This window comes from Micromys minutus (assembly GCF_963924665.1).
Source record: "Micromys minutus genome assembly, chromosome: 11".
In the NCBI taxonomy this organism is placed as follows: domain Eukaryota; kingdom Metazoa; phylum Chordata; class Mammalia; order Rodentia; family Muridae; genus Micromys; species Micromys minutus.
In genome coordinates, this window is record NC_137980.1 from 33,142,446 (window position 1) to 33,169,782 (window position 27,337).

At 39.9% G+C, this 27,337-nt stretch overlaps 1 protein-coding gene across 1 annotated transcript in view; it reads right to left on the reverse strand.

Moving 5' to 3' along the window:
- Window positions 1-27,337, reverse strand: part of BMP2K (BMP2 inducible kinase) — a 99,635-nt gene that overhangs the window by 46,069 nt on the left and 26,229 nt on the right. Inside the window, exons 2-7 of the mRNA XM_080925114.1 lie at window positions 20,820-20,938; window positions 17,323-17,428; window positions 11,326-11,468; window positions 9,819-9,940; window positions 8,774-8,855; window positions 4,585-4,717 (exon numbers count right to left, since the gene is read on the reverse strand). Coding sequence (XP_080781240.1) covers window positions 4,585-4,717; window positions 8,774-8,855; window positions 9,819-9,940; window positions 11,326-11,468; window positions 17,323-17,428; window positions 20,820-20,938 — 705 coding nt within the window. The remainder of the gene's footprint in view (window positions 1-4,584; window positions 4,718-8,773; window positions 8,856-9,818; window positions 9,941-11,325; window positions 11,469-17,322; window positions 17,429-20,819; window positions 20,939-27,337) is intronic.

Genomic DNA, 27,337 nt, shown 5'->3' on the forward strand with positions numbered 1-27,337 from the left:
AGGACCACTATACGAGAGAGAAGCTGAGGTAAAGTAAGCAGGCCCTGTCTATCTCCATAGCTACTCAGATAGGGGTAGTGGTAAGGTAGGGGTAAGATTAAAAGGGGGTAGTGTTAGGGGTATACAGCGTAGGTGTACAGTTAGGGGTAGGGGCAGGGGGAGGAATGGGGTAGAGGTCTGGAGTTGGAGTTGGGTTGGGATGGGGCTAGAGTTGGGTTAGTAGTAGATATAGGGTAGGGGTAGGATTAGGGGTAGAGTTGGGATAAGGGTAAAATAGAGGCAGGGGTAGGAATAGGGTTAAGGTAAGGGTAAGAGTAAAGGTAAGGTTATATGGTTGAGTTAGGGTAAGAGTTAGGGTAATGGTAAGACTAAGGATTAGGGTTCAGGTTAATGTTAGTGTTAGTGTAAGGATTAGGGTTAGTGTGAGGGTAAGGATTAGTGTTAGTGTAAGGATTAGGGTTAGTGTTAGGGTAAGGGTGAGGATTAGGGTTTGGGTTAGTGTTAGTGTAAGAGTAAGGATTAGGGTTCAGGTTAGTGTTAGGATAAGGGTAAGGATTAGTGTTAGTGTTAGGGTAAGGGTGAAGATTAGGGTTTGGGTTAGTGTTAGTGTAAGAGTAAGGATTAGGGTTCAGGTTAGTGTTAGGGTAAGGGTAAGGATTAGTATTAGTGTTAGGGTAAGGGTGAGGATTAGGGTTAGTGTTAGTGTAAGAGTAAGGATTAGGGTTCAGGTTAGTGTTAGGGTAAGGGTAAGGATTAGTGTTAGTGTTAGGGTAAGGGTGAGGATTAGGGTTTGGGTTCGTGTTAGTGTAAGGGTAAAAATAAGGGTTAAGGAAAGGAATGGGGTTAGGATTAGTAATGTTTCACATTCTCCACCGTTGACCATCTTTTCAACTCTTAGATTAAGAAATAAAAGTGCTCACTCCTCACCCTCATGGCAGCACCGTGTGTTTAACAGGAATCAAACTAAGATTGCTGCGTGAAAGGAAAGTCTACAGGAAAGAAAGATAAGACTAATAAAATCAGTTTTATCAACAACACACACTCACAACTCCCTCTTCCAGATTACTGCTAACAGTAATTACACTCAAATCCCTACATAACCACAAATCTATAGTCTTAGCAAACTGCCTATTAACTCATGATTAATTAATTTAAAAATTCTGAGTGACACCAAATGGAAAAATAGCATTAGTACTACAAGTAATTGTGTAAAAGTATATTACTGAATAAATAAACTTCAGCACTGGAAACTTTGGAATTCAAAAACCATGAAAGCACAGCTATAGAACATTGCTTTCCTGAATGCAGGACTCAGTTTAAAAGAATGAAAACAGTAACTACATAACTATAAACAGAGACAACTAAATGACAATGAGAAGCAGGCAAAGCTACACGTGAAAGATATAAACAACAGAACTCAAATAATTCAAATTGCTTTTAACATTCCATTATAAGTAAGTATGTGCTGGCTTTTCAAAATCTGTACTTCACTGCAGCATTTTAAAAATAACATCTATAAAACTTCTGACAAGGAGGTAATCTACTAGGACTTGTTAGAACTTGCAACTGTTTACTGGTGTGTCTGTGGGTTTGTGAGCATGCACATGCGGAGGTCAGAGGTCAACTCTGAGGACTCGGTTCTCTCCTTCCATGGCAGCTTCTGCACATGGCCCTGGCAGCACTGAACCTACTCAGAGACGCTTCCACCCACTGGGCCATTTCACTGCCCCACTTTAACAGCTTACAGGTGTCTTACAATTCCAAATTTACTACAGTGTTTTGAGTTCACTTAATCCTTTTTATTTTGGCATAGTCAAATGGAGAGCAGGAACTAAAATCTTCTCATTTATGGTCAAATTAAAAAAAAAGCATATGCTACATGGTAAACTAGCAATTAATTAAACCCTAACTGAACTAAAATTAGCAACAGTATTATCATGCTTACCACAGTACTACACAAACACATTCCCACACACATATGGGTGTCACACACAAACACAGAGAAACTCAGTACTACTTAGGAATAAAATCACATTTCAATGCATAAGCTGCTCAGTCTTCTACACAGAATTGGTCAGTGAGAACATTCTGAGCCTTTAAGACGTTTCAAGATTCCTATTAAAACTGTACATTCAATTGATACTAAAACATTATACTTAACAATAAAACAGTTATAGCTACACTAATTTATAAAACTGTCTGCAATAAAACATTAAAACTCAATTAGCCAGAGAACATAGCAACTAAAGTCTATAATCTTTGATCATTATGATTAATAGGGATTACTTTATGCTTCTATTGTTCTAAATTTTTTGAGAACATTATTATATAAGATAGAGAAGGTTAAGAGTTTAATATTTATTCAAATACACATGGAATTATGTCTGCTGATTTAAAAATCATTCTACAAACCTGTACAGTAAAATAAAACTCCTGCTGGAAAAGTAGGGCTGGAGTACTGTCATTAGAGGACTGGCAAGCCTACTCATGGGTACCTGGGACGATGACCTAGCTGCCCAGACAGGCAGCTCCAATCTGACTGAGGGCTGCCACAGATCAGAACACACACACGCAATGAATGCTCCCAGGTGCTTAACCGTGGAGATCCAAGTGGACAGATGACACCATTACACAGGTATGGAAAGCTACAGAACAGACACGGAGCTCTCTGGAAACAAAACCCTAGTGGAGTCCTGAAGAAATACAAATCATTCTATTCCCATGAGTGCTGATGTCCTACATCTGAGTCCACCTGCAGCATTAAATTCACTACATGTCAAAACACAATGCCTCAGCCCCTTAAGAGTGACAAAGCTGTCCTCAGGTGAGGCTCAAAGGGATGGCAAAGTCTTCCTAAGGGCAGAGTGCAAATAATAATGGTGTGTCCAGAGAATGTACGCTGTAGCTTTTTCTCACCCCTGGACCAATGTCTATGGCATTGAAGACTGCCTCCTTGTTCGACAGTATATAAAAAACACCTCGAGCTTCCAGAGTGCTAAGGCTTCTCCATCACAGCCCAGACCACTGGGTCCTAGTTTTCTATATGGATGCCTGGCGTCTTCATTCCCTCCTTATCCCACTCAGGGTTCTAGGACCCAAGCTATGCAAGAACACAGCACACACACACAAGCACATGTATTAAATGTTCTCATAATTAACTGTCCACACTGGCGTGCAGCAGCCAAGCTTCAGCTGTTTCCTTTTCCCACTTCTCTATGATTCTGGCTCCCCTTGCCTAGGAAAACCATTCTGGATGACACAGAGTACTTTGTGTATCAAGAAGATGTAATTTCCCAAATTCTAGTATCTTTGAGAAAATCTGTATCACAGAAATTCTGTGCTTTAAAAGGTTGCAATTCCCACTACATTATTTATGTCCCTGTTTCTTGGACATCATGACCAATACTTTACTGTGGAGCCCTACTTATGGTTTACAGAAGACCATACATTAGGAACACTGGCCACTTCACAAATACATATCAAGAATGAACCCAGAGCCATAGGCCTACTAGGCAAACGTTCTACTACTGAAAAATACATACCTGGCCCTTGGCTTAATTGAGACAGTCTTTCTCTTGTAACTCAGAGTGACCAGGCCCTCGCTGCATTCTCCTGTATCTGCCTCCCCAGTGCTAGAATTATAGGTATTTGCCACAAAACCCAAGCCAGATGGGCAGCCTTAAACAATGGAAAGTTTTATGTCACTGGGCTATGTTTTATAATGCCTGAGGCTGGCCACCTACATTTTCTATATTCTAGACAGATGATTAAATTCATGTCTATTTTCTTTCAGCATATATTTTATTCTTTACATTTAAATATTTTAATTGTGTGAATGTTTTAACAGAAAGAAGGAAGACTCTGCTTTTTGTTCACAAATGACTAAGAAAAGTATCTATTTACAACTATTTTCTTCACTAAATTTAAATGCTATCTTTATTGTATATATACTGTTTTGTGCCACAAAAGCTACAAGAGGGTGTTTAAAGTGCAGGAAAAAAAAAAAAAAAAACGCACCACAAAAAAAAAAAAAAGAAAAGAAAAAAAGAAAATAAAACCTCTTTAATCAGAGCCAGGGGAACTGGTGAGAACACAGCTCACTGTCTAATGCTGCCTCCCTCAGTACCTAACACAGGTTACTAATGGCTGCCCTCCCTCAAAGATCTTTCTCTGAAATTTTACCATCTACACATACAAAATGTTAAAGGAAGCAAAGACCCTTAAAAAGCCTTAAAAGGAAATCTGGTTATTTACTAAGTACATGAATATTTGGTTTCAAAAATAAAAAGCCTGAAAAATTAAAGGTTATTATCATTGTCCTCAGTAATTCTGGTTGCCTTGATAATGTGACTGCTGCCATGTGCTACAAAATCTTATCTAGGAGGTTAAGAATATCCTTGTACTCATTAGTAATTAGATTGCTTTCTCCCCTACAGAGGTAATATAACCATTTTTAAATATCTTTACTATAGTTTATAAAATTATATGAAATGAAAAATCTAGATTTAAGAAAGAATATAAATAGCAGGCCCAAAAGTACAGTATCTGAAAAAACAGTACGAATACATCTTCCCAAATACTTACTAATCAAACAATGTACATTATGAGAGTAGCGAGAATTGTCGGGGATGGTGAAGCTGCCATCACAGATAGCAACCTGACTCTCACCAAAGGGAAGAGTGAAGAAACAAAGTTTATACAGTAAACATCCCAGGGCCTGCAAAACAAAGAAATTCGAAGATCATTAGTGCTTGTCCGTCAATCACATACCATCAAACAACCAAGACCAGAGCTGGAGCTGGAAACGCAAGGCCCAGAGCACAGCCCTCAGCACCAAGGAGAAAACCAAAGCTACTCATGGCATGTAACACAAACAAGGCCCACCTTCCTACTCTGGATCAAACTGTTACTACCGAGTTACAATGTGTGATGTTGTAAAAGCCTCTAGTCCAATCTTCCTCTGCTGTATCTGTGTTCAGTTAGCTGAGCTGCTCTCACTGCATCCTGGGTAACGAAGAGAGGAAACCCTGTCTGGTTCCTTTTGGAGAAAACATTTGGTACTGTCCTTATTAGTGCTTATGAGACTTGACAAAGCTACATCGGAGAAGATGTCTTCGTCAAGAGACCCACAAGCAGTTTATGGAGGCATTTCCACTGTGGGTTGGAACACCCTGAGGCTAGTGGTGCTGAGTGACATAAGAAAGCAGGCTGAGAAGCCATGGATAGAAAGCCAAGAAGGAGCATACCCCCATGGTCTCTTCTTCAGTTCCTGCCTCTAGATTTCTGCCCTGCTTCCCTAAGTGACCACATAAGCTGTAAGGTAAAATAAACCCTTTCCTCCATACACGGCTTTTGGTCATGCCGCCCATCACAGAAACAGTAACCTTAATTAAAGGAAACATAAAGCTGTTTTTTAACAAATTATCTTAAAACTCACTATGAAACATGTTTTAAATTCAATGATTCACAAGTTAAGTAGGTTGCCCATCAAAGTTAAGACAACCAACAATAAATTTTATTGGTCCTTATTTCAAAGCATAAAAATTAATTCACCGAGCAGCAAGATGAGAAAAGGCCCATGCCGACAGTCTGATAACCTGAGTATGATGCCCAGGACTCATGTGGTGGAAAAAGAAGAGGTTCCAAATCGTTCCAAATTATCTCAAAATAAAGTAGGTGCAATAAGAACCTAACTCTCTGGGGCTGGAGAAATCATTCAACAATTCACATATGCGGCTCTCGCAGAGGACCCGAGCTCAGTTCCTAACACCCATGTCAGAAGCTCACAGCTGCTTCTAACTCCAGCTCCAACAGCCTGATACTATGCCTGGCCTCTACAGGTACTACCACATTCGGGCATGCACACATGTGCACGCAGACACACACTGACACACACATACACAGATACATACACACAATCTTTAAAATTCTGCTTCTATATATAATACTAAACATTTTTCCTATACTAATCTGTAGCATCATAAAAGAAAGGCTGTGTCTGCTAAACTTCCTGAGTTTATAAAATAAATAAACCTCATAGCATCAATAAGTCACTTTAGTGACATAAAGGTAAGCATTCTAAAGTACAATTTTTTTCTGGAAAAGTAGCATACTACATTTATAGTTAAGCGGCCACAGTTCAAACCTGTGACACAAGCTTTAAAAAGAAAGAAAAGGGGCTTTTTGGTTCACAAAATTATCACTTTGTCAAAAGATAACACTTCAAGCCACAAGGGCAAGGGGCTTTTCCAGTTCTAAATAAGTTACCAGCAGTTAGCATACAGCTGCATCAGCACTGCGGCTGATACTAGCTAATCAGCAGATAAGCTTTCTGCTGTTACATTTCCCAGCATATCGACTTCACTAACCACAGCTAACAAGTATTGTTATAATGTCTATGAGACTATAGTATACAGAAACCTTTGTAAGTATAAAAATACTAACTTTAAAATGATATTTTCAATCATAGCACTCCTGTAGTGAAGAAATTTCAAAGCTCTAAAAATTCCAACTCTTTGCTTGAAAATCATTATGGTATTATATGACACTAACTAGAAATACTCAGTTCATATGATTAAAATGGTAATGACGGCTCTTTTTTTATGAGGAAGATACCACAAGAAACTGAACTTGAGATTCCCATTCAGTGACTTTAAAAATATTAGTGAAGGTATAATATTTGCATTAAATTACATCTTTCTACCATCCAGATGACCTTTGAAACAAATGCAGCCTGTATTTCCACCAGTTTTATGCTGCCAATCAAATCTTGGTCATTTTCCTTGGTTTAGATTAAATGTGAGGGTCCATACATAATCTGGCAACGCCAGCGTAATTTAAAAGGAGACTGACTGTGGGCTCTTAGGATGTTCAGATGTGCAGTGCTCCCTAGTACAGCACCCCCACACCCCAGAAAGGAATGGTGGGGGAAAGAATAAAATACTTTGCACTTTATAAAGATAGTGAGTTCATCTTTAGTCCCTTGATACAATGAGAATTTTGTAAGAAACAAAAACGATCTTGGTGGCTGGTTTTGAAGGATATCATCATGTCAATTTTCTTCAAGAAAGTTAAAGTAGCATTTCTATTTGGCATCCTAGATGTCAGAATAAAAATAACCTACAAGAGAAACTCTCAAGGTAAAAAAAAAAAAAAAAAAAAAAAAAAAAAAACTTTTGCCAAACGAAAATGTTATATGACTACTTCAGCCGAACACTGTGATTCTTTTAATTGCCATATTTTCTTGAAACAGAACCAACACATACAATTTTTCATCGAGTTGAATGAACTCACACCTGAAATGTAGTGGTTTTCTGTTCCATTTTCACCAAGTGCAACAAGCATCAGACATTCATGGACATATGAGCAGATGCTATGCTGACTCTTTTCCTTTTACATCTTATGTGCTTATTTACACACACTGACTCTTATTTTTAAGTGACAAATGAAGAACAATCTCACACTTTGCAGTAAGACACTAGATAATAACTTTGTGCTTCAAGGGAAAAAAAAACACCCATTGGTTTCAAAGATGTACTGAAGCTGATTCCTTCAGGCACTGTGTGACTGAAATAGTTCAGCTTCTATGGAACTGAGGAGTCATAAAATTAGGCCAGGAAAAAAAATCTCTACAATCACTTCCTGTAATAGTTTCACTTTATAGATTAATATCCAACTCACTCTATGCACTGTATTATACATAATCATCAACATTTCTGTAAGTTATCAAATCAACCCAATGTTAATGCCAAGGACAGGAAATTTAACTGAATCACAGCGACTGGCACAATGTCAAAATAATTAAAACAAATTTTCTTCCAATTTGGTTTAATCTTACATAGTTTAAAACTAAACTACCTTAAAAAATCACTGACCAAAAAAAAAATAATAAATGAACGAATAAATTCGTGAAACAAATAAATGAGCTGCAATGTGCAGGTGGGAGGATCCCAAAGATCTGACTGACAGCCTTACAAGACTGTCCATCTCTCTCTTGGGTTTTCTCTGGCTTCCCAAAGCCCAGGAGGGAGCAGGCAGGGGAACCAGCGAGCAGATGGTCACCGGCTCACACACTTGTGGAGCTGCCAAGGTGACTCGGGCAGGGAAGCTCTCACTGCTAACCCTGGAAAACCTGAACAGGAAGCTTGGAATCCACAGGTTCTACAGAGAAAATCAACCTCTAAAAGTTGTCCTGTGACATGTGGCTTTACACACAAAGTAGACAATTTTTAATTAAATGAAAAAACAAAACTATCTCATTTCTTTTTTAAAAAGTTCCCTGATAACATGGTCATATAAATGCAACTAAAAGTTGCTGTTCAAAGCACTTAGAGTTGAAGATATTAAATATAATCCAAAATGCATTGACTAAATAAGGACTTGGAATACTGCTTAGAATTACAAAGAAGTTTACTTGTGTTAGTTTCCACTCAAAACATCACAAAGTATTACAGAAAGTTACAGTGTAATTGCTTAACAATTCCGTCTAGATCTCTATATTGCCATCGACCAAAATTCCACTCACTCAAAACGGAAAGGTGTGAGCATTCACCCACAATCTAAACCCTAAAAATGGCTGTGGTGGCAGCTACATCACTTACAAGTATCCCCTCTCTTCCACAAGGGCATCCCGTCTCCTGACTAAGAAGATGAAGCATCCCAGCGTTCTGAGTAAGATGCTCCTGACTGCAGGAAAGGACACCTCTGGGAGGCAGAAGCACATGAGGCAGCTCTACTCAGACTCAGCTACAACCAGGCACAGCTTGAACCTTACCCAGATATCAGCCTTGGTGGTGATCGGTTTCCCTCCATAAAGGTTGATCATTTCCGGGGCTCTATATGACAGAGTCGTGTATCTGGCAGCAGGAATTAAAGGAGAAACATGTAACTATTAGCTATTGTCTATGTAACTGCATCGTAAGTGGGTAAGACCTCAGCTCTCTGAGTAGCTCCTCATCCTGAGAAGCTGTGAGTAAAGGAGACTTCTGAGAAGACCCTATTCTGACAGACTGCTGTCAACCAAGTCACTTCAAGGAGTGCTCTAAGACAGTCTGTTTCCTTTTCTAAAGCTAAGAACAGAAAGATTAGATCCTTACAAGTACCCTGGCATGCAGTGAAAATACAGTAGAAACATAAAGCATGTGTGTGATATTTTCCCAGAAAGCTTTGCAATATACCCCTGAAAGCAAGAAGGCCTCATACAATCTCAGCATTTATATTTTTCATATAGTTTTTAGTACATGTGCACTTTTAACAACAATTAGCATGTTTCATGAAATTTACATTTTCAAAAGCACCCACTGTCCCATTTCAGTAAAGACAAAGGCACTATGCTGAGCTCAAAAGTCACTTTGGAAATGAAAAGGTGACTGGGTGGGGTGGTAAAGAACACTTCTTGCTCTTGCAGAAGACCAGGGTTCAGTTTCCAGAACCAAAATGGTGGCTCACAACCATCTATAACTCCAGTTCCAAGGGATCCAATGCCCACTCTGGCCTACACAGGTACTACATGTATACATACACACATGTAAAACATTCACACTCATATCAAAATAAATATTTTTAAATCACTTAAATTTCTCTTAATGGTTCTATCAGCCACTATAGCTTATTTCACATGTTTCATTATTAACTGTACCACAGAGACAAAAAAACTATGGTATTTATTGACTGTAGACAATCTATTCATATATTAATCATTTTCCTTTTGAAGGAATCTACAAATGGAATAATATAAAATTTGTGTTAATGTAGTTAGCTACAGACTCAAGTTAATCAAAATGCCTATGAAACAAAATGAGATAAAGATAAAAACTTACTTTTTAATTTCTTCTTCTACTACATTAACTCCATCTTTTTGAGGATTGAGAAATTTATTAGTGGCACTGCCAAAGTCACAAAGCACATAATTTCCAGCATCATTTAGCAAAATATTTTCTACCTTAAGAAAAGAAAATCAATGATTACTATTTTTCAAAATGAAAGTTGTCTGTTTTTTAACTTGTTGGGATCAGGTACAAGGTACACATATAACCTACACATGTATATACACATACACACACACACACACACACACACACACACACAAACATACAAACACACACGTATACAGACAGCAGATGAACCAGAGAAGGCAATGGCACATTCTGGATGACCCCAGAACTCAGGAGGCAGAGGCAGGAGACCAGAAAGATTTATAAAACTGTTCAACGTTAACCTCCTAAGTCCCTCTCTGAAGGACAACTGGGAGCTGTCAGGATTCTCTTTGAGTGTATCTCCATTTGTCTCCATCCCCAGACTTCAGCCCACCTGCAGACAATGAGTAGTGGAAAACATCTAAAATCTAGTTTTAACTAACTTCTTTAGCTTGAATATCTATATGCAAACTGCTTGAAACCAGAAGTGTCACTGGTTTGAAATTATTTTTTATACTGGGGGCCTCAAGAATAAGACAAAATTCATTAATAATTCAATTACAGTATGTTTGACAACACAATTAAATATTCTAGCTGCAACCTGAAGCATGTGGTCAGGTTTTACACTCATGGCACTACCACAGGAAGTCTCAAACATGTTAAGACAGTGGGCATTTTCAAATGTAACTTTTCTGATTTAGCCTATACCATTCATTTTTATTTAAAAATCCTACAGTAAAAAACACAATCTTCAATTTACACTTTAACTTGGAAATCAGAGTTAAATCACAGCGCAGGTTCAGGGAGAGCACAGTTGCTGCTGACTCATGGTTAGGACACTGCAGTTTGCCCAACTGCTCCTCCTCTGGTTATCCTACCCAGAAAAACTGGGGAGGTAATAGCTATGGCATGGAATTGTTGTTCAAATAAAATGAGTTAAAAGACTTGAAGTACTCAGAACTCAGCCTGGAATCTGTTAAGGACCAAATAAATTACTATTAGTCCAGCAATGTCTTTTGTTTTTATTCTTATTTATATTACTAACTAATAAAGTTTATTTTAGCTTTCATGACCATCAACAACCTATATTCTAAATCACACTTAAGTCTTATGAGATATAAAATTGTATTTAATTATTTAAAACAGATATTCACTCGTCTGTTTACTAAATAATTAGTGAATCTCTGCTATGTGCCATACACTGTTCAAGAACATGACTCTTATCAAATACAAATACACACCATACCAGAGGCCTCATGAATCTTACATCCTATGAGAAGGGTCAGAAAATAAAAACCAGGCATTACGTGCAATCAAACTATGCAGGGTCTTGGGGAGGGTACAGGATCAGGGAGAGAAAGAACTGACATTTTAAACTTGAAGTATAGAACAAGTGTTGTCCAGGTCTTACCTTCAGATCCCGGTGGATTATGGGAGTCTTACACTGGTGCAACCGTGCAACAGCCTCACAGGTATCACAGAAGATCTGTAGGACTTCCGACTCAGTAAAGCCTGTCTGCAGCTTCTTATTCATCTGGTTCACAACCTGCCCAGCTAAACAACAAGGGGCTCTGAGGACATCCCAAACCAAGTCAGACCCAGGAAGGCCTCTGGAGCAGTCTCTGCCTCTCACAGGCTCCACAGGCTGGCTGCACTCAGTAGCTTGTGCACGCTTTCCTACATGTTGCATCTCTGAGATCAGAATGCTAGAAAAGACAGTATCTTGCTAATACTGTTTGCCATTTTTTGACATTAAACCTCTTCTGAAATTGCAGGTTTCCTTATGATTAATTATGTGTTTATTTGAAGCAGTAGTCACTCAACAGTGTTTTTTTATTGGATAAAGTTTGATAAATAAAAATATGATATATAGTGTTTCAAGGAAAAATGACACAGATATATGATTATAATTTATAGCACTGCATAGTTAAGAATATGTGAGAGCTCACATGAAGACTTTAGCTTGGGACAAGCATGGGGAGGGGAAGAACGGAACAACAGGGTTTTCTTATCTCAGTCAGAGTCTTGTGGACACAGAAGAATAATGACAAAGTAACAGGAAAAGATTCAGGAGATATGGGTAATGATGACTTTTGTGTACAAACATCTCCTGACAACAAACACCTCTTAAAGGGATAGTGCTGATCCCACCAGGGAAACACAAAAGAAAGGCGAGGGGTACCTGACAAGTCAGACACTGGCAGCTGCATTTCAGATTTTTATCTAAAAAGCCAAAGAGAACCACTGATCTGATGTTTTAAAATATAACCTTGGTTAACGGATAAAGGAACCTGATGAATTAAGCCACTAATGCTTTATTCCTATTTAAAAAAATAAGACTGGGAGAAAAATAATCAGCAACTTTGCCCGGGTGTGGATCACGCATGCTATGGACCTGCCAGTCAAGACTTGCTGCCCGGTGCAGAAGCAGCCTGACTGGGAGATAATGAATTGCTTCTACTTGGATTTGAGGCCTGTTAACACCTGTTATTGCCATGCTGAACTCAAACTCACGATCCTCCTCACCTCAGCCTCTTCAGCAGATCCAACCAACATGAGCTCCCACAACAACCATATTCTTGGTACTATCAACCTAGTCAAAGGCTCACTGCTGAGGAGACCACAGACCCTGGTGGAAAGGGTGCTAATGGTATTTCTTGCTAAATGGGCAGGTTGTCAAACTCCTGGAAAAAACATTATTTATTATGTATACAGTGTTCTGCCTGCACATATGCCTGCAAGTCAAAAGAGGGCACCAGATCTCATTACAGATACTTATGAGCCACCATGTGGTTGCTGGGAATTGAACTCAGGACCTCTGGAAGAGCACTCATTGGTCTTAATCTCTGAACCATCTCTCCAGCCCTCAAACTCCCTTATAAACATTTATGCTCAGACACAGGGACAGTGAGTGCTCTTCTCAACCTTAGTCAGAGAAGCTTCTTTTTCTTTCAATGGCACAAGTTACTGCAGACTCTTAACTATCAAAGATTTCAGAACGCGTGCCAGTTGTGTGTTCAGTCCTAAATATTACCCCAGCATGCATGCACGCACGCACGCACGCACGCACACACACACACACACACACACACACACACACACACACACATTCACATCCAACTGAGAAAGGGAGAGAGCATAGACGGGAAAACCCACCCCAGGAGAACCTACTAGAACCAGCAAGAGCATGAAAGATAGGAAGTAGAACCACCCCAACTAGTCACCACAACCAGACAGACATGTGAACAAGCTTTGACAAAGTCAGCAACACTACCCTGCCAGGCTCCACACACAGCCATGGACTGTCAGATGTACAAGCGATAATTAACAACCTCTGCTTTATGCTACTGAATCCTCAAGTGTTTTGCTATTAAGCAAAAGCTAGTAAGGTACAACTTAGACAAATTAATATAAAGCGTCTTCCAAAACAAACTTAGAAAGTCACACTTTGCCATAATTTGTTCCTAAGTTGCTCACAAAACAATAGAAATATACTCAAATAACCAGTGTGGTCCAGAAGTCTGCAGAACACATTATCTCTCTAAGTCAGTGGTTCTCAACCTTCCTAATGCTGCAGCTCTGTAACAGTTCCTTACGTTGTGGTGACCCCTAACCATAAAGATATTTTCATTGCTACTTCATAAGTGTGATCTTTCTACTGTTGTAAATCATATTGTAAATGTTTGATAAGCAGGATATCTGGCATGTGACCCCTACAAAAGGGTCACTGAAAATCAGAAGGGGTTCAGGCCCACAGGTTAAGAGCCCTGCTTTACGTGTAAACTAGCAAGTTAAGTACCAAACCATGAATTTAGAAGCAAAGGCGACTGCATGGGTCAGAAGATGTCTATACGCATTGAGAAGCTAGACTATGGAGCATGTAATGTACTGGTTACATAGCCCAATGCTCTGCCTCCCCTACATAGCTGGTGTGCCTTAACTGTGCACAGTTCACTGTTTCTCCTATCTTAACATACAAGAGACTTCCATATAAGAAGCAAAGGAGAGAATTCACTCTCCTATCCCCTTCTCCTCCAAAGCACGCCTCCCCCATGGGAGATTCACATGAGAAAAGAAACTATCGATACTAAAGATAAAACTGCCAACCCAGAGGGTGTGCAATGATGTATGATACACACAGCCAACCTCCCACGTAAGACACACAGAGAAACGAAGCAGGGGACTCTGAGGAACATCAGAATAAAGGGAAAACATTTTAAATATGTCATCTTTAATTTTAAAAAGCTTTAATAAAACAAGAGCAACTGTAAAAATTCATGAAATAAAAAAAAAACTACAAAAAATTAAAGTAACAGAGCAAAAGTACAAAATTCTATAGAAAACGTGAGACTCACTTAAGGAAGTTTCCAAAAGAAGCAGAAATTTTAAAAGGAAAGAAATGAAAAGATAACCAAATGACTAATCAGGGCAGGAAGACACACATCCATTTTAAATGAGAATATGTGAAGTGTACACACTCCGAGACTTCAGAACACAGCCTGAGGGTCTCTGTGCAGAAAACAAGTCACATAAGTAAATGAATGCTCACAGTAGAGTGGACAGAAAAACGGAGCAATGTCACAGTTCTGCACCGGGACTATCTCTACTAGCCACCCAAACTGACCATGAGATGTGGCACAAGATACAGCCATGTTCATCTCTGGCCATCCCCCACCTCAACCTCCTCTCACCTTGGAAGCTAAACAGTGTCAAAGCTGGTCAGGACTTCAAAGGAAAGGAAAGAAATGCTTACAAACTCAAGTTCTTAAAGCCAGCTCCACCCGGAAACTTATCAAAAAGTTAAAGAAAAATTAATTAGTCCAAGAGACTGGAGACTCCTCCACTCAGTGGCATGTGATTGCCAACATCTAACAAGGGGGAAGGAGAAACAGGAGGGAGTCCAAGATGGCAGAAAAAAAAAATTCCCAAGGGACAGCTAAACCCTGCTTGCTTCAAATTAAACGGCTGAACCTAAGTCTTCCCCAGAGTGTTTCTGAGGAAGAAAGAAAATTTAAAGCCACACAAATGTTACAGCTTTCCTTATAGACTGGAATTTCTACTGAGGAAGATGGGCTAAATTAGTAATATACCTAAAGAAATTAGGCAAGTGAAAATTTGGGCAATGAGTAACTCCAGGAAAATCAACTGTACAAGAAAGAAAATATAATTATGCACTAGTACATGCTATTCCTAAATGATAAGCAAAGTAACCAGAAAGAGCACTGACAGGTTCCTCATGAGAGCCAGCTCCTACCAGGACCCATAGGACCCCAGCTTTCTAAGTTCCTTCACATTGAATGAACTCTCACCAAGGACACCAGCTCCCACTTACAAGACCACAGGACCTCAGGAACACAGAGGAGAACCTGAGGAGTGTCCATGTGTATTAGGAAAGAGGGCATCAGGAGGCAGCTCAGCCAACCCAGCGCCTAACACAGCTAATTGGTTTTTGTTTTTGTTTTTTTCTGTTTTTGTTTGTTTGTTTGTTTCCTCCAGCTAAAGTTCCTGCTGCTGCTGCAGTTTGTTTGTGTTATTTAGTGTTCTGAGCGTCTATGTAGCTTGACTGGCCTAGAACTCTCTATGGTCCAGGCTGGCCTCAAACTCACACAGCCTCTGCCTCCCTAGTGTAAGAAGTAAAGATGTGTGGCATCACACTAGCCACTAGCTACTGGGTCTTTTGAACCATACACATTAAATTACTTTCCTTTTTTTTAAGATTTAAGAGTGCCTTGACTTCAGATATATATATATATGTGTGTGTGTGTATATGTATGTGCATGCATATACATATATATATATATGCACACACCACATGTACTCCTGGTACCCATGCAAGCCCTGGGAGGGATTTAGAGTCCCTGAAACCAGAGCTACAGGTAAATATAAGCAAGCACAAAGATGGTTGGGACCTGAACCTATGTCCTCTGCAAGCCCAGTCAGTGCCCAGTAAGCTCTCTCCCCAGCCCCTACAGAAATCTTTTTTATTTTAAAATTCCTGTGAAGCAAACCCTGCTGATTCAAACATTAGGTAAATATTTCTTTGCAAAAAACAAGTAAGTGACACTATGTCTGTAGGAAATGGGCTGAGACTCCTCCTCCTCACATATAGGAAGGGTAGAAGTCAGGGGTACTTTGTATGTGTCATTACTATTAAGGCGTGCTGTACAAATTTTAAATTTTAATTTTATTTATTTTAAATACCATATTAGGTCTAAATAAATGTGCTTTCCTATTTTCTGACACAGCTGAATAAAAAACATTAAGATTATGTATTAAAATGCCCATTCTATGAAGTTGGAGAGATGGCTCAGTGGTTAAGAGCACTTTTACTTTTCCAAAAGAACCAGGTTAAATTCCCAGGACCTTCATGGCAGTTTACAACTGTCTGTAACTCCAGCTCTGTGGGACTTGACACCCTCACACAGATACATATCACAGACAAAACATCAAGCACATAAAATAAAAATTGAGAAATCACTTTTTAAAAATTGCAGGCTCTGTAACTTGAAAGGAGAATCAGGAACTCAATGGGCAGCCTGGGCTATATGAAATCCTATCTCATAGAAAACTCAATGGTGGCAGGAGACAACTCAGTAGGTAAAGTGCTTGCATTTAAGTGTGCAGACCTCAGCTGGATCCCAGAGCACATGTAGGAAAGTAGGTGTGGCAGCAGGTACCTATAATCCCAGTGCTAGAGAGGTAGAAACAGGTAGATCCTTAGGGCTCAGGACCAGCAAGCCTCGCCTACTTTATGAGCTCTAGATCAACTGAGATACCCTTTCTCAAAAGCCAGCGTAGTGTAAGCATTGTGGCTGGGTTGATAAAAGGCACTTGCCTCCAAGCCTGAAGACCTGAGTTTGATCCTCAAGGCCCACATGGTGGAAGAAGAGAACGACTCTCACACGTAGTCCTGTGACCTACACATGGACACTGTGTGTCTTCATTCTCAAACTCAGGCACACGTATGCACACAAAGAAATATAATAAAGTATTTTTAAATCTCCTACAGGCACACCACGAAGATACACATTTACAGTAAGAAACCTAGCATGTGCTGCATAACTGTAACAACTTTAATGCTTACAGTGCATCTTGCAACACTAATCCTTGGCTGGACTGCTAAAGAATTATACAGACAACTCCAAGTAAAACTTCCCTAGCTTAGATTTCTTGTTTTAAACCCAATTATCACTTTGTTTAATTCCCCATTTGCAAGCTCTTGTCATAATTATAAATTATCATTAGATTTTAAATAAGTTTTAACAGCATGTGTAATTAAGTCATTAAAGTTGAAATTGCAATAAAGCATCCAGAAAAGGTAGCAGCTGCCCTGCGAGAAACTTCGGGGCCTCAGACTCTACGGAAAGGTGTTCTTTTTAGTACACTACAAATGAAGACAGACACTTACCTCGGCAATATTCCATTAAGATAAGCACTTCCCATACATTTTCACTAATTGAATTGACAGCACAATCCAAATAACCAACAATATTTTTGTGGCCAGATAGTTCTTTCTGTGAAAAAGGAATAACATTTTTAAAATTAGAAAATATAAATCTCAAACTTCTAAGGATAATGGCTGTAAGCCTAAATAAGTAGATTTAATACATTTCTAAAAGCAGGAGTTAAGGTATGAAAAGACAGTATTTCAGTCAGTGATTTTTATGGCTTCATCGAAAATTCAATACATATGTGACAGTCATTATCAGAAATGAATAACCAATGACTTTTTTTTTTTTAAATAAGTTCAACCAAGAAAGTAATCAAAGCAATAATCTGCCAAGGGCTGGTAACACGGCTCAGCCAGTGGAAACACCAATCACCAAGCCTGAGGGCCTGTGTTCAATCCCCAGGACTGACATGGTGGAAGGACAAAACCAAGCCCCATAGCTGCCCTCCCTGACCTCCACTCATGCTGCCCCCATAGGCCCACACAAAAGAAACAAACATGTCAAAACTCATCTACCAAAGTAAGTGTACAACACTATTCTCTGAAATTCAAGATAAAACATTAGAGTTCTAATACTTATCCAAAAAAATAAAGAAAGTGCTGGGAGACAGAGGCAGACAGACCTCTATGAGTTCAAGGCCAGCCTGTTCTAACAGAGAGAGTTCCAGACAGAGAATGGTACACAGAGAAACACTGTCTTGAAAACCAAATAAATACAAAATAAAATAAAAAACTCAAGGAATTAAGTGCTAATGTTAATGGATTAGTTTCATGTCTCTCCTAAGCATCATAGTTTATGTAGAACTCTTCCATGGATTTTTCTCTAAAACTAAGTCTAAAACTAAGACAGAAACAAGTGGCCAAAAAAACATCAGTGAAAAAGAACTGGGAGATTAAAGATAATATTACTACTGTGTTCAGGAAAATAACAGAACGGAAAGTCTGACAACTTTTCTTCCTGGTATAAAGTCACCATCAGCATCCTGGGGTTAAAAGAGGGTTGGAGACGCTCAGTGGTCAGTGCTGGATGAACTTCCTACAACTATCATTCATATTATATCATTCATTCATATTAGACTGAGTTTCAACTGTGCAAAATCATCTGTAGTCAGAACTACTATAAGCACAACACATTAAATCATAGTGGGCAGTGGGTGGCCAACAGCAGCTGAGGACCACTGCTTCATAGGCATGACCTCCGCACAGGGCCTTGTTTACAAAGATTTGACTGGAGCTGCTGTTCGTACCCTCTCCTTGTCTCAGAAGTCCACTAACTCTAGAGTCAAAGAGCAGGGCTCAGCTGCAGAGAGAATCTCTTATAAGCATCACCCCGGAAGGTGGGACACTAGCAGGAAGAGAGAGGATTCCAGAAAATAGTGAGAGGCATGGAGCTCTACCTGGGAAAGCTGGGGAGATGGACATGAACCAGCAGGTAGCTAAACTCAGGGGAGAATAAAGGTGTAGATCTGGGCTGAAATGCCACAGAAAAACAGACTTATACACAGCAGTGCACTGTCTAGGCTCAAGTTAGGGAAGGCAGTCTAGGCTTCCCCATTATCTTGAAGCAGTCTTTTTCAATCTGCTTGCTAATTTCTTTTATCTTTAAAATGTCTCAAAACCTAATCATTTCTAAACTTGCTAAGACTCAGAAACAACTGAAATTTAAAAAGCCAGATCCCATATATACACATATTTAAGTGTTGATAAAGAGGTTGCTATAAAGAAAGAACTCCCCTCAGCAATGAGATATGTGGGGCTGGCATTAACTAAAGCTGTCTGTTGGTAAGGACTGCTGGGAAGAACATATGTGGTTCAGTTGGTGCACAACAGTCTAGCTGCTCCTCAAACATTTAGAGAAGAACCTAGGCATATAAGCAAAGGTGAGAAACTACTCACAGACATGAATGCACATGTGCACAGCAGCAGACAGTCACACACATGCACATGTGCACAGCAGCAGACAGTCACACACATGCACATGTACACAGCAGCAGACAGTCACACACATGCACATGTGCACAGCAGCAGACAGTCACACACATGCACATGTGCACAGCAGCAGATAGCCACACACATGCACATGTGCACAGCAGCAGATAGCCACACACATGCACATGTGCACAGCAGCAGTCACACACATGCACAGGTACACTGCAGCAGACAGTCACACACATGCACATGTGCACAGCAGCAGATAGTCACACACATGCACATGTACACAGCAGCAGACAGTCACACACATGCACATGTGCACAGCAGCAGATAGCCACACACATGCACATGTGCACAGCAGCAGACAGTCACACACATGCACATGTGCACAGCAGCAGAGTCACACACATGCACATGTGCACAGCAGCAGACAGTCACAGCAGACAATAAAGCACAAGAGCCCCAGATGTCAATCAGCTTTTCTATAGGACCAGATAAAGTGAAATGTTGACAGAATATCATGTGGTGACAGAAAAGAAATTAAGTACTGAGGAACACTACAATGTCTACAAACCCCACAGGCACTGAGGTAAAGAGAAAAGAGAAAAGAGAAGGGAGGAGAGGGGAGGGGAGGGAGGGGAGGGGAGGGGAGGGGAGGGGAGGGGAGGGGAGAGGAGGGGAGGGGAGGGGACCTATGGCATAGCCCCAGTAATCAGAATATTAAGAGCAAAAGTCCCAACAGACAGAGCGCTCACTAGGGGCTGGATGAAGAGACCATGGAATGAACAGGAAAGCAGGCAGGCTTTTCTTTCAGGGATGATGAAAAGGTATTGAAGCTACAGGGGTAGTGATTATACTGTATTATGTACAAATGCACTAACTAAATCAATTAATTTTCAAATACCTGGAGTCAAGCTTAAGAGAATACACATGTGTGTGAAGGTATAGCAGGTGAGAACTGAGGAGGAGAGGGAAGAGAAGTGTGAACTAGGATGTCCCAAGAGCACTGAGGTTCTTATTAGTCTACTAAGATGATTTTACTATGTTAGTATTTGGTAAGAGCCTCCCTTAATGACCAACAACTGGCCTTACACTGCGAAGTTTATGGGAAAGTCAGGTAAGAGCAGGATTGTTGAAACACAAAATGTTGTCTGTGGTATAAACAAAAATTTAATGTAGAAACTATGGCAGCAAATACAGTCACCACCACCTTCAGGATGGGAGTCTCTTTCCACCTGAGAAAAACAGTGCCTAGACCAGTTGAGCAAGAAAACAAAGAAGGGTTCATGGTATCTGTATTTCTTAATCTGTTGGGTAGATGAACTTGGTGTGTGTTACGAAATTGTGTAAAATGCGCCCCCTCCAGTACAGAGGAAAGAGCGACAAGTGGCCAGATGAAACCAACGGCCAATTCCCACATAACGGTTTAACTGAAAACCTTTTCAAGTTTTTTAAGTGTGTATAAACTGATACATAACTTGCCTAAAAACCTGTGATTGTTATAGTATAAAACTTTTTCTCACCATGATTGTGATTTCCCTTTTACAAATGTTGAGGTCGGGTGTGTTATTGACATACATTCGCTTCAGTGCACATCGGATCCCACTGTGAGTCCGAACCAGGAAGACAGTCGAGAATCCACCTACGAGAGAAGCTCAATTAATTTAAACCTATCAGAAATTACCGTCAAAATTATATACTATAATGTTACTGGGTATGGTGGCATGTGCCTTTAATCCCAACACTTGGGGTGCAGAGAAAAATGGATCTCTTATCAATTCAAGGCCAGACTGGTCTACAAAGTGAGTTCGAGGACATCCAGAGCTACATGGTGGAATTTTTTTTTAATTCTCTCTCTCTCTCTCTCTCTCTCTCTCTCTCTCTCTCTCTCTCATTTTGAAACTGAATAACAGAGAAAAATTATCACAGACTATATTCAAGACAAAAATAAGTTCAGTAAGCAGCTTATTGCTTGAAGCCAGTTGCTAACCTCCTGTATCAGTGAGGAGCAGTACTTACAGAGCCACGTTTCTCAAATGACTTGCTTTTCTTCCAAAGGGCAACACACTAAAACTTGCTTTTCCACAGAAATACCTGTGACACAGTATACACAAATGTCCTCACATAACTTGTTGTAATAACAATTATCACCCACCCATCTTGGTGACAAGGCACAGCTACTATTTAACTCTCAATATAGCCAAGAAAGGACAGTTGGCCTCCCCTCCAATTGCAGGGATGAGCTTACTATATGCCAGTCATGGATATAATTTTCTTATCAGCAACTGACTTCAGGGCTGGGTACTCACCAGCTCTAACCCATGAGTACAAGGTAGAGTCTACCGGGCTGGCAGGGATGCCCAAATGACAGTGTGTGGTGGAGAAGGCCCTGCTCTTCTTTCCTGCCTCTCTGTAAGATGATGCTTAGACATGATGTAGATAATCTGTGACCATGGTAATTGGAAAGAAAATGGCTCAGGACAGGTGGACCACTGAGTTAGCCAATCTTCCTCCAAAACTCAAGTGAGACAGTAAATGCCTTTCCTATCTACACCAGTTACTGAGACATTCTCTTTACTGCATCTGAGAAAGCACTTCATTTGAAGTACATAGATAGTGCTATTTAAAAAATCAATTATTTTTATCAAATCTAAGATAAGAATCTCACATTAATCTTTTAAGATTCATTTCTGGTATAGGACATTCTGCAACATGTTTTTCTTACAGGCATATCAATGTTGTTAATACTATAAAGGCATGATTGTTAAACTTGTGCTATTGTTGGAAAATATGAGATACTCTAGATGCTTTCAAAATGCAAGAGATACAGCTCTGACAGGAGAATAAGCGTACACTGGCAGACAATGAAAGTGACTGCTGTCTTTACTAACCCAGAGTCTCCTCCTGTCTTAGGTCTACACTCCAGAGAACAACGCCCCTCCCTCTCCCCCCCCCCCCCCTCTCTCTCTCTCTCTCTCTCTCTCTCTCTCTCTCTCTCTCTCTCTCTCAGGGCTCCTGTGTGAAACAGTACACATGACACTTAGCTGAGGAATTCCTTCCACCCTCTCCACCTCCCATTACGCACGCACACGAACAGGAGCACACACACAGTGCACGCGCACACGATGAAGTAATGGTAAGCTTTGGTAGATGACTCTACCTAAGTTTTACAAGCTATTATACAAATACGTATGATTTTTGTTTGTTTGCTTCTTCTAATGAGTATCCCGGGCACATCTGAGCTAGCTCTCCACTGGTAGAAAGGACCACGGTGAATACTACAAGTTGCTCACATATGCTGCTGGTTAAAAAAGACAAGAGTTGCAGTTGCAGCATTTGACACACTGAGGTGATGAATCAGAAGCTTGGAATTGAATATGCTGTGATCAAGATGGACAGGTGAGAAGTGGCCAGGGCTCTGGGCCACTGACAGCTGGACAGATAGATGGTCACCACAAAGCCCTAGAGAAACATAAGATACAAGTTTCTGTGCTGGCTAGCTTTATGTCTTTTTTTCCCCCAGAGCTGAGAACTGAACCCAGGGCCTCTAGCAAGCGCTCTACCACTTTGAGCTAAATTCCCAACCCTGGCTAACTTTATGTCAAGCTGACACACAAGCTACAGTCATCAGAAAAGAGGAAGCCTCAATTGAGAAAATATCTCCACAAGATCAGGCTGCCGGTAAGCCTGTAAGGATTTTCTTAACTAGTGACTGATGGGGGAGGGCCCAGCCCAATTGTGGGTGGCACCATCCTTGGCCTGGTGATTCCTGGGCTCTATAAAAAAGTAAGCTGTACAAATCATGAGGAGCAAGACATAAGCAACACCCCTTCATGACCTCTGCATCAGCTCCTGCCTCCAAGATTTGAGTTCCTATCCTGACTTCCTTCAATGATGGATTATGTTGTGAAAACATAAATACTTTCTTCTCCAACCTGCTTTTGATCATAGTGTTTCATTACCATAGTAACCCTAGCTAAAACAGTATTCTCCTTCTCTTCTAAGTCATAAGGCAGCCACCTATACAAAGTTCTAAGAGAACTTCTAACAGGAAGCTTCTACCTGAGAGACTACTGTAGCCCAAGGAGCTAAACATGGGGTAACCAAGAGAACCGCAACTACATGCTGGTGGTTGAGTCAACGAACCATGAAAGAGCTACACACCAGTTACATGAGTGTGAGAACAGTCTAACTCACAACTGTGAGATACAAAGCTGGAAGTGGAAATGTCACCCACAGAAAGTCAAGGTGAGGAACAACAAAGTCTGAGTCAGAGAAGGACAAAAGCAGCTTCAGCTACCCCTCACTGGGCAGAGAACACAAACAATGCACGGTTATCTCCCTGACTGGGCTAAGTGAAGGGACATTCCCTTGGTTCAGTCCCTTAGCCCGGAGAATTAATGAATCCCAACAGAGCTTGCCTCTACTTTTGTCCAGTTTTCCCACAAAAACCTTAAACTAAGCAGTTCGATGGCTTTTCCTTCTCTTGGAAATGCCTCGGTCTCTCAGGAGTCTCTCTTTATGACTCAATTTCTATATGTCCTATAAACAGTTTGCGTACACTTTGCATATTCTCACCAGAGTTGGCATCTTTAATTTTCATTGGCGTAATACAACATGGAGACACTATCTCAGGATGACCTTTGTTGACCACCGAGTATCCAGCACCATAAGACCATGGTTCAAGCAGAACTGGGCCAAGGGTCCTGTCTTACTGAAAAGCCCTGAACCATAAAGTACATAGGGTCAGCCTTATCCAACCACTATTACAGAATAGCACACCAGCTGCAACAGCACACCAGTACCTAGCCAGCCACCACAAGGACCTAACTAGTAGCTATTCTCAGAACCATACCATGCACATATAATGCTTTAATCCTTCACGTAACAAAAGTCATTAGGGGTGACCTGTTTCTTGGGGGATGTGGTTATTTGTTGCTATTTCTGAGGATGTTGTATTAAATGCCCTCTTGTTACTGTACTGCTCTCTGGGATAGCTCAGTTCTGACTTGTTCTGGTTCTGTTTGTCAATTGGTACTGGAGAGTGAAAATACAAAAATCTTAAGGGCTGGAACTTGTTTCTACAGAAAAGGTTCAGAAGCTAAGTCAGTAAAAGGAAAACACACTTCAAATTCAAATTCAATGCTTTCTTTTTTTTTTGAACAACTTTATTTTAAAAAAGAAAGATAAATGTACAAATTTTAAGCATTTTTGCATAAAAGCATACAAATACATTTTTGTCAGTGCTTGGCTTTTTTTTCCCAAAGGTTTCATAGTGTGCATTAAGGTCTGACTAGTTATAATGAGCATAAAGTACATGGAAAACAGGATGTAACCCATAATAAGTCAAAGTTTTCTTGGTGTGTAAGGATTGAGCATAATGGTTTTTTCTTTTTCTTTTTCTCCTTGAACTTCACACACTCTGTGAGTTGTTTCTGGGGTGTTCAGAGCTTTCTGGGGTTAGTATCCCATTATCAGTGACTGCATATTATGTCTGTTCTTTTGTGACTGGGTTATCTCACGCAGGATGATATTCTCTAGATGCATCCATTTTCTTAAGAATTTCGTTAAGTCATTGTTTCTGATGGCTGAGCAGTACTCCACTGTATAAATGTACCAAAATTTTTGTATCCATTCATCTTCTGAAGGACATCTGGGTTCATTCCAGCTTCTGGCTATTATAAATAGAGCTGCTATGAACATTGTGGTGCATGTGTCTTTGTTGTATATTGGCGTATCTCTGGGGTATATGCCAAGAAGTGAAATAACTGGATCTTCAGGTAGTACTATGTCCAATTTTCTGAGGAATCACCAGACTGATTTCCAGAGTGGTTGTACCAGTTTACAATCCCACCAACAGTGGAGAAGTGTTCCTCTTTCTCCACATCCTCCCCAGCATCTGCTGTCATCTGAGTTTTGGATCTGACTGGTATGAGGTGGAATCTCAGGGTTGTTTTGATTTGCATTTCCCTGATGGCTAAGGATGTTGAGCACTTCCTTAGATGCTTCTCAGCCATTCAATATTCCTCAATTGAGAACTTATTGTTTAGCTCTGTACCCCATTTTTTAATAGGGTTGTTTGATTCTCAGGTGTCTAACTTCTTGAGTTCTTTGTATACCTTGGATATTAGGCCTCTATTCAAGGATCACTTAAGTACACTATCATGTCATCTGCAAATAGTGTTTTTACTTCTTCCTTTCCAATTTGTATCCCTTTGATTTCCTTTTGCTAATTGCTCCAGCCAGGATTTCCAGTACTATGTTGAATAGGTGGGGGAGAGTGGGCAGCCTTGTCGAGTCCCTGATTTTAGTGGGATTGCTTCAAGTTTCCCACCCTTATGTTTGATGTTGACTGTTGGTTTGCTGTATATTGCTTTTATTATGTTTAAGTGTGGGCCTTGGATTCCTGTTCTTTCCAAGACTTTTAACATGAAGGGGTGTTGAATTTTGTCAAATACTTTCTCAGCATCTAGTGAGATGACCATGGTTTTTTTCTTTGAGTTTGTTTATATGGTGGATTACATTGATGGACTTCTGAATATTAAACCATCCCTGCATCCCAGGGATGAAGCCTACTTGATCACGGTGAATGATTGTTTTGATGTGTTCTTGTATTCGGTTTGCAAGGAATTTGTTGATTATTTTTGCATCAATGTTCATAAGTGAGATTGGTCTGAGTTCTCTATCCTTGTAAGGTCTTTGTGTGCCTTAGGAACGAGGGTTATTGTAGCCTCAAAAAATGAGTTAGGTAGAGTTCCATCTGATTCTATTTTGTGGAATAGTTTGGAGTACTGGTGTTAGGTCGTCAATAAATGTTTGATAAAACTCTGCACTGAATCCATCTGGACCTGGGTTTTTTTTTTTTTTTTTTTTTTTTTTTTTTTTTTTTGGTTGGAAGGCTTTTGATGACTGCTTCTATTTCTTTAGGTGTTATGGGATTATTTAGATGGTTTACCTGGTCCTGGCTTAACTTTAGTATCCTGGTATCTGTCAAGGAATTCATCCATTTCCTCCAGATTTTCCAGCCTTGTTGAGTATAGGCTTTTATAGTAGGATCTGATGATTTCTTAAATTTACTCAGTTTCAGTAATTATGTCTCCACATTCATTTCTGATTTTGTTAATTTGGATACTCTCTCTTTGCCCTCTAGTTAGTCTGGCTAAGGGTTTATCAATCTTGTTAATTTTCTCAAAGAATCAGCTCTTGGTTTTGTTGATTCTTTAAATGGTTCTTTTTGTTTCTATTTGGTCTATTTCTGGCCTAAGTTTGATTATTTCTTGCCATCTACTCCTCTTGGGTGTATCTGCTTCCTTTTGTTCTAGAGCGTTCACCTGTGCTGTCAGGTTGGTAATGTATGCTCTCTCCAGTTTCTTTTTGGAAGCACTCAGAGCTATCAGTTTTCCTCTCAGTACTGCTTTCATTGCATCCCACAGGTTTGGGTATGTCGTGTTTTCATTTTCATTGAATTCTAGAAAATCCTTAATTTCTTTCTTTATTTCTTCTTTGACCCTGCTGTCGTTTAATAGAGCATTGTTAGTTTCCATGTGTATATGGGCTTTTTGTTGTCTTTGTTGTTATTAAAGACCAGCCTTAGACCATGGTGATCTGAAAGGATGCATGGGAGTATTTCAATCTTCTTATATCGATTGAGGCTCGTTTTGTGACCAATTATGTGGTCAATTTTCGAGAAGGTGCCGTGAGGTGCTGAGAAAAAGGTGTTTTAGGATGATATGTTCTGTAGATATCTATTAATTCCAGTTGGTTCATAACCTCTGCTAGTTTTACTGCATCCTTGTTCAGTTTCTGTTTCCATTTTCTGTCCATTGGTGAGAGTGGGGTATTAAGGTCTCCCACTATTATTGTGTGGGGTGAAATGTATTTTTTGAGCTTTAGTAGGGTTTCTTTTATGAATATGGGTGCTTTTGTATTTGGAGCATATATGTTAAGGATTGAGAGTTCCTCCTGACAGATTTCCTATGTAATGAGTAAAAAGTGCCCTTCCTTATCTTTTTTGATAATTTTTGGTTGAAAATTTACTTTA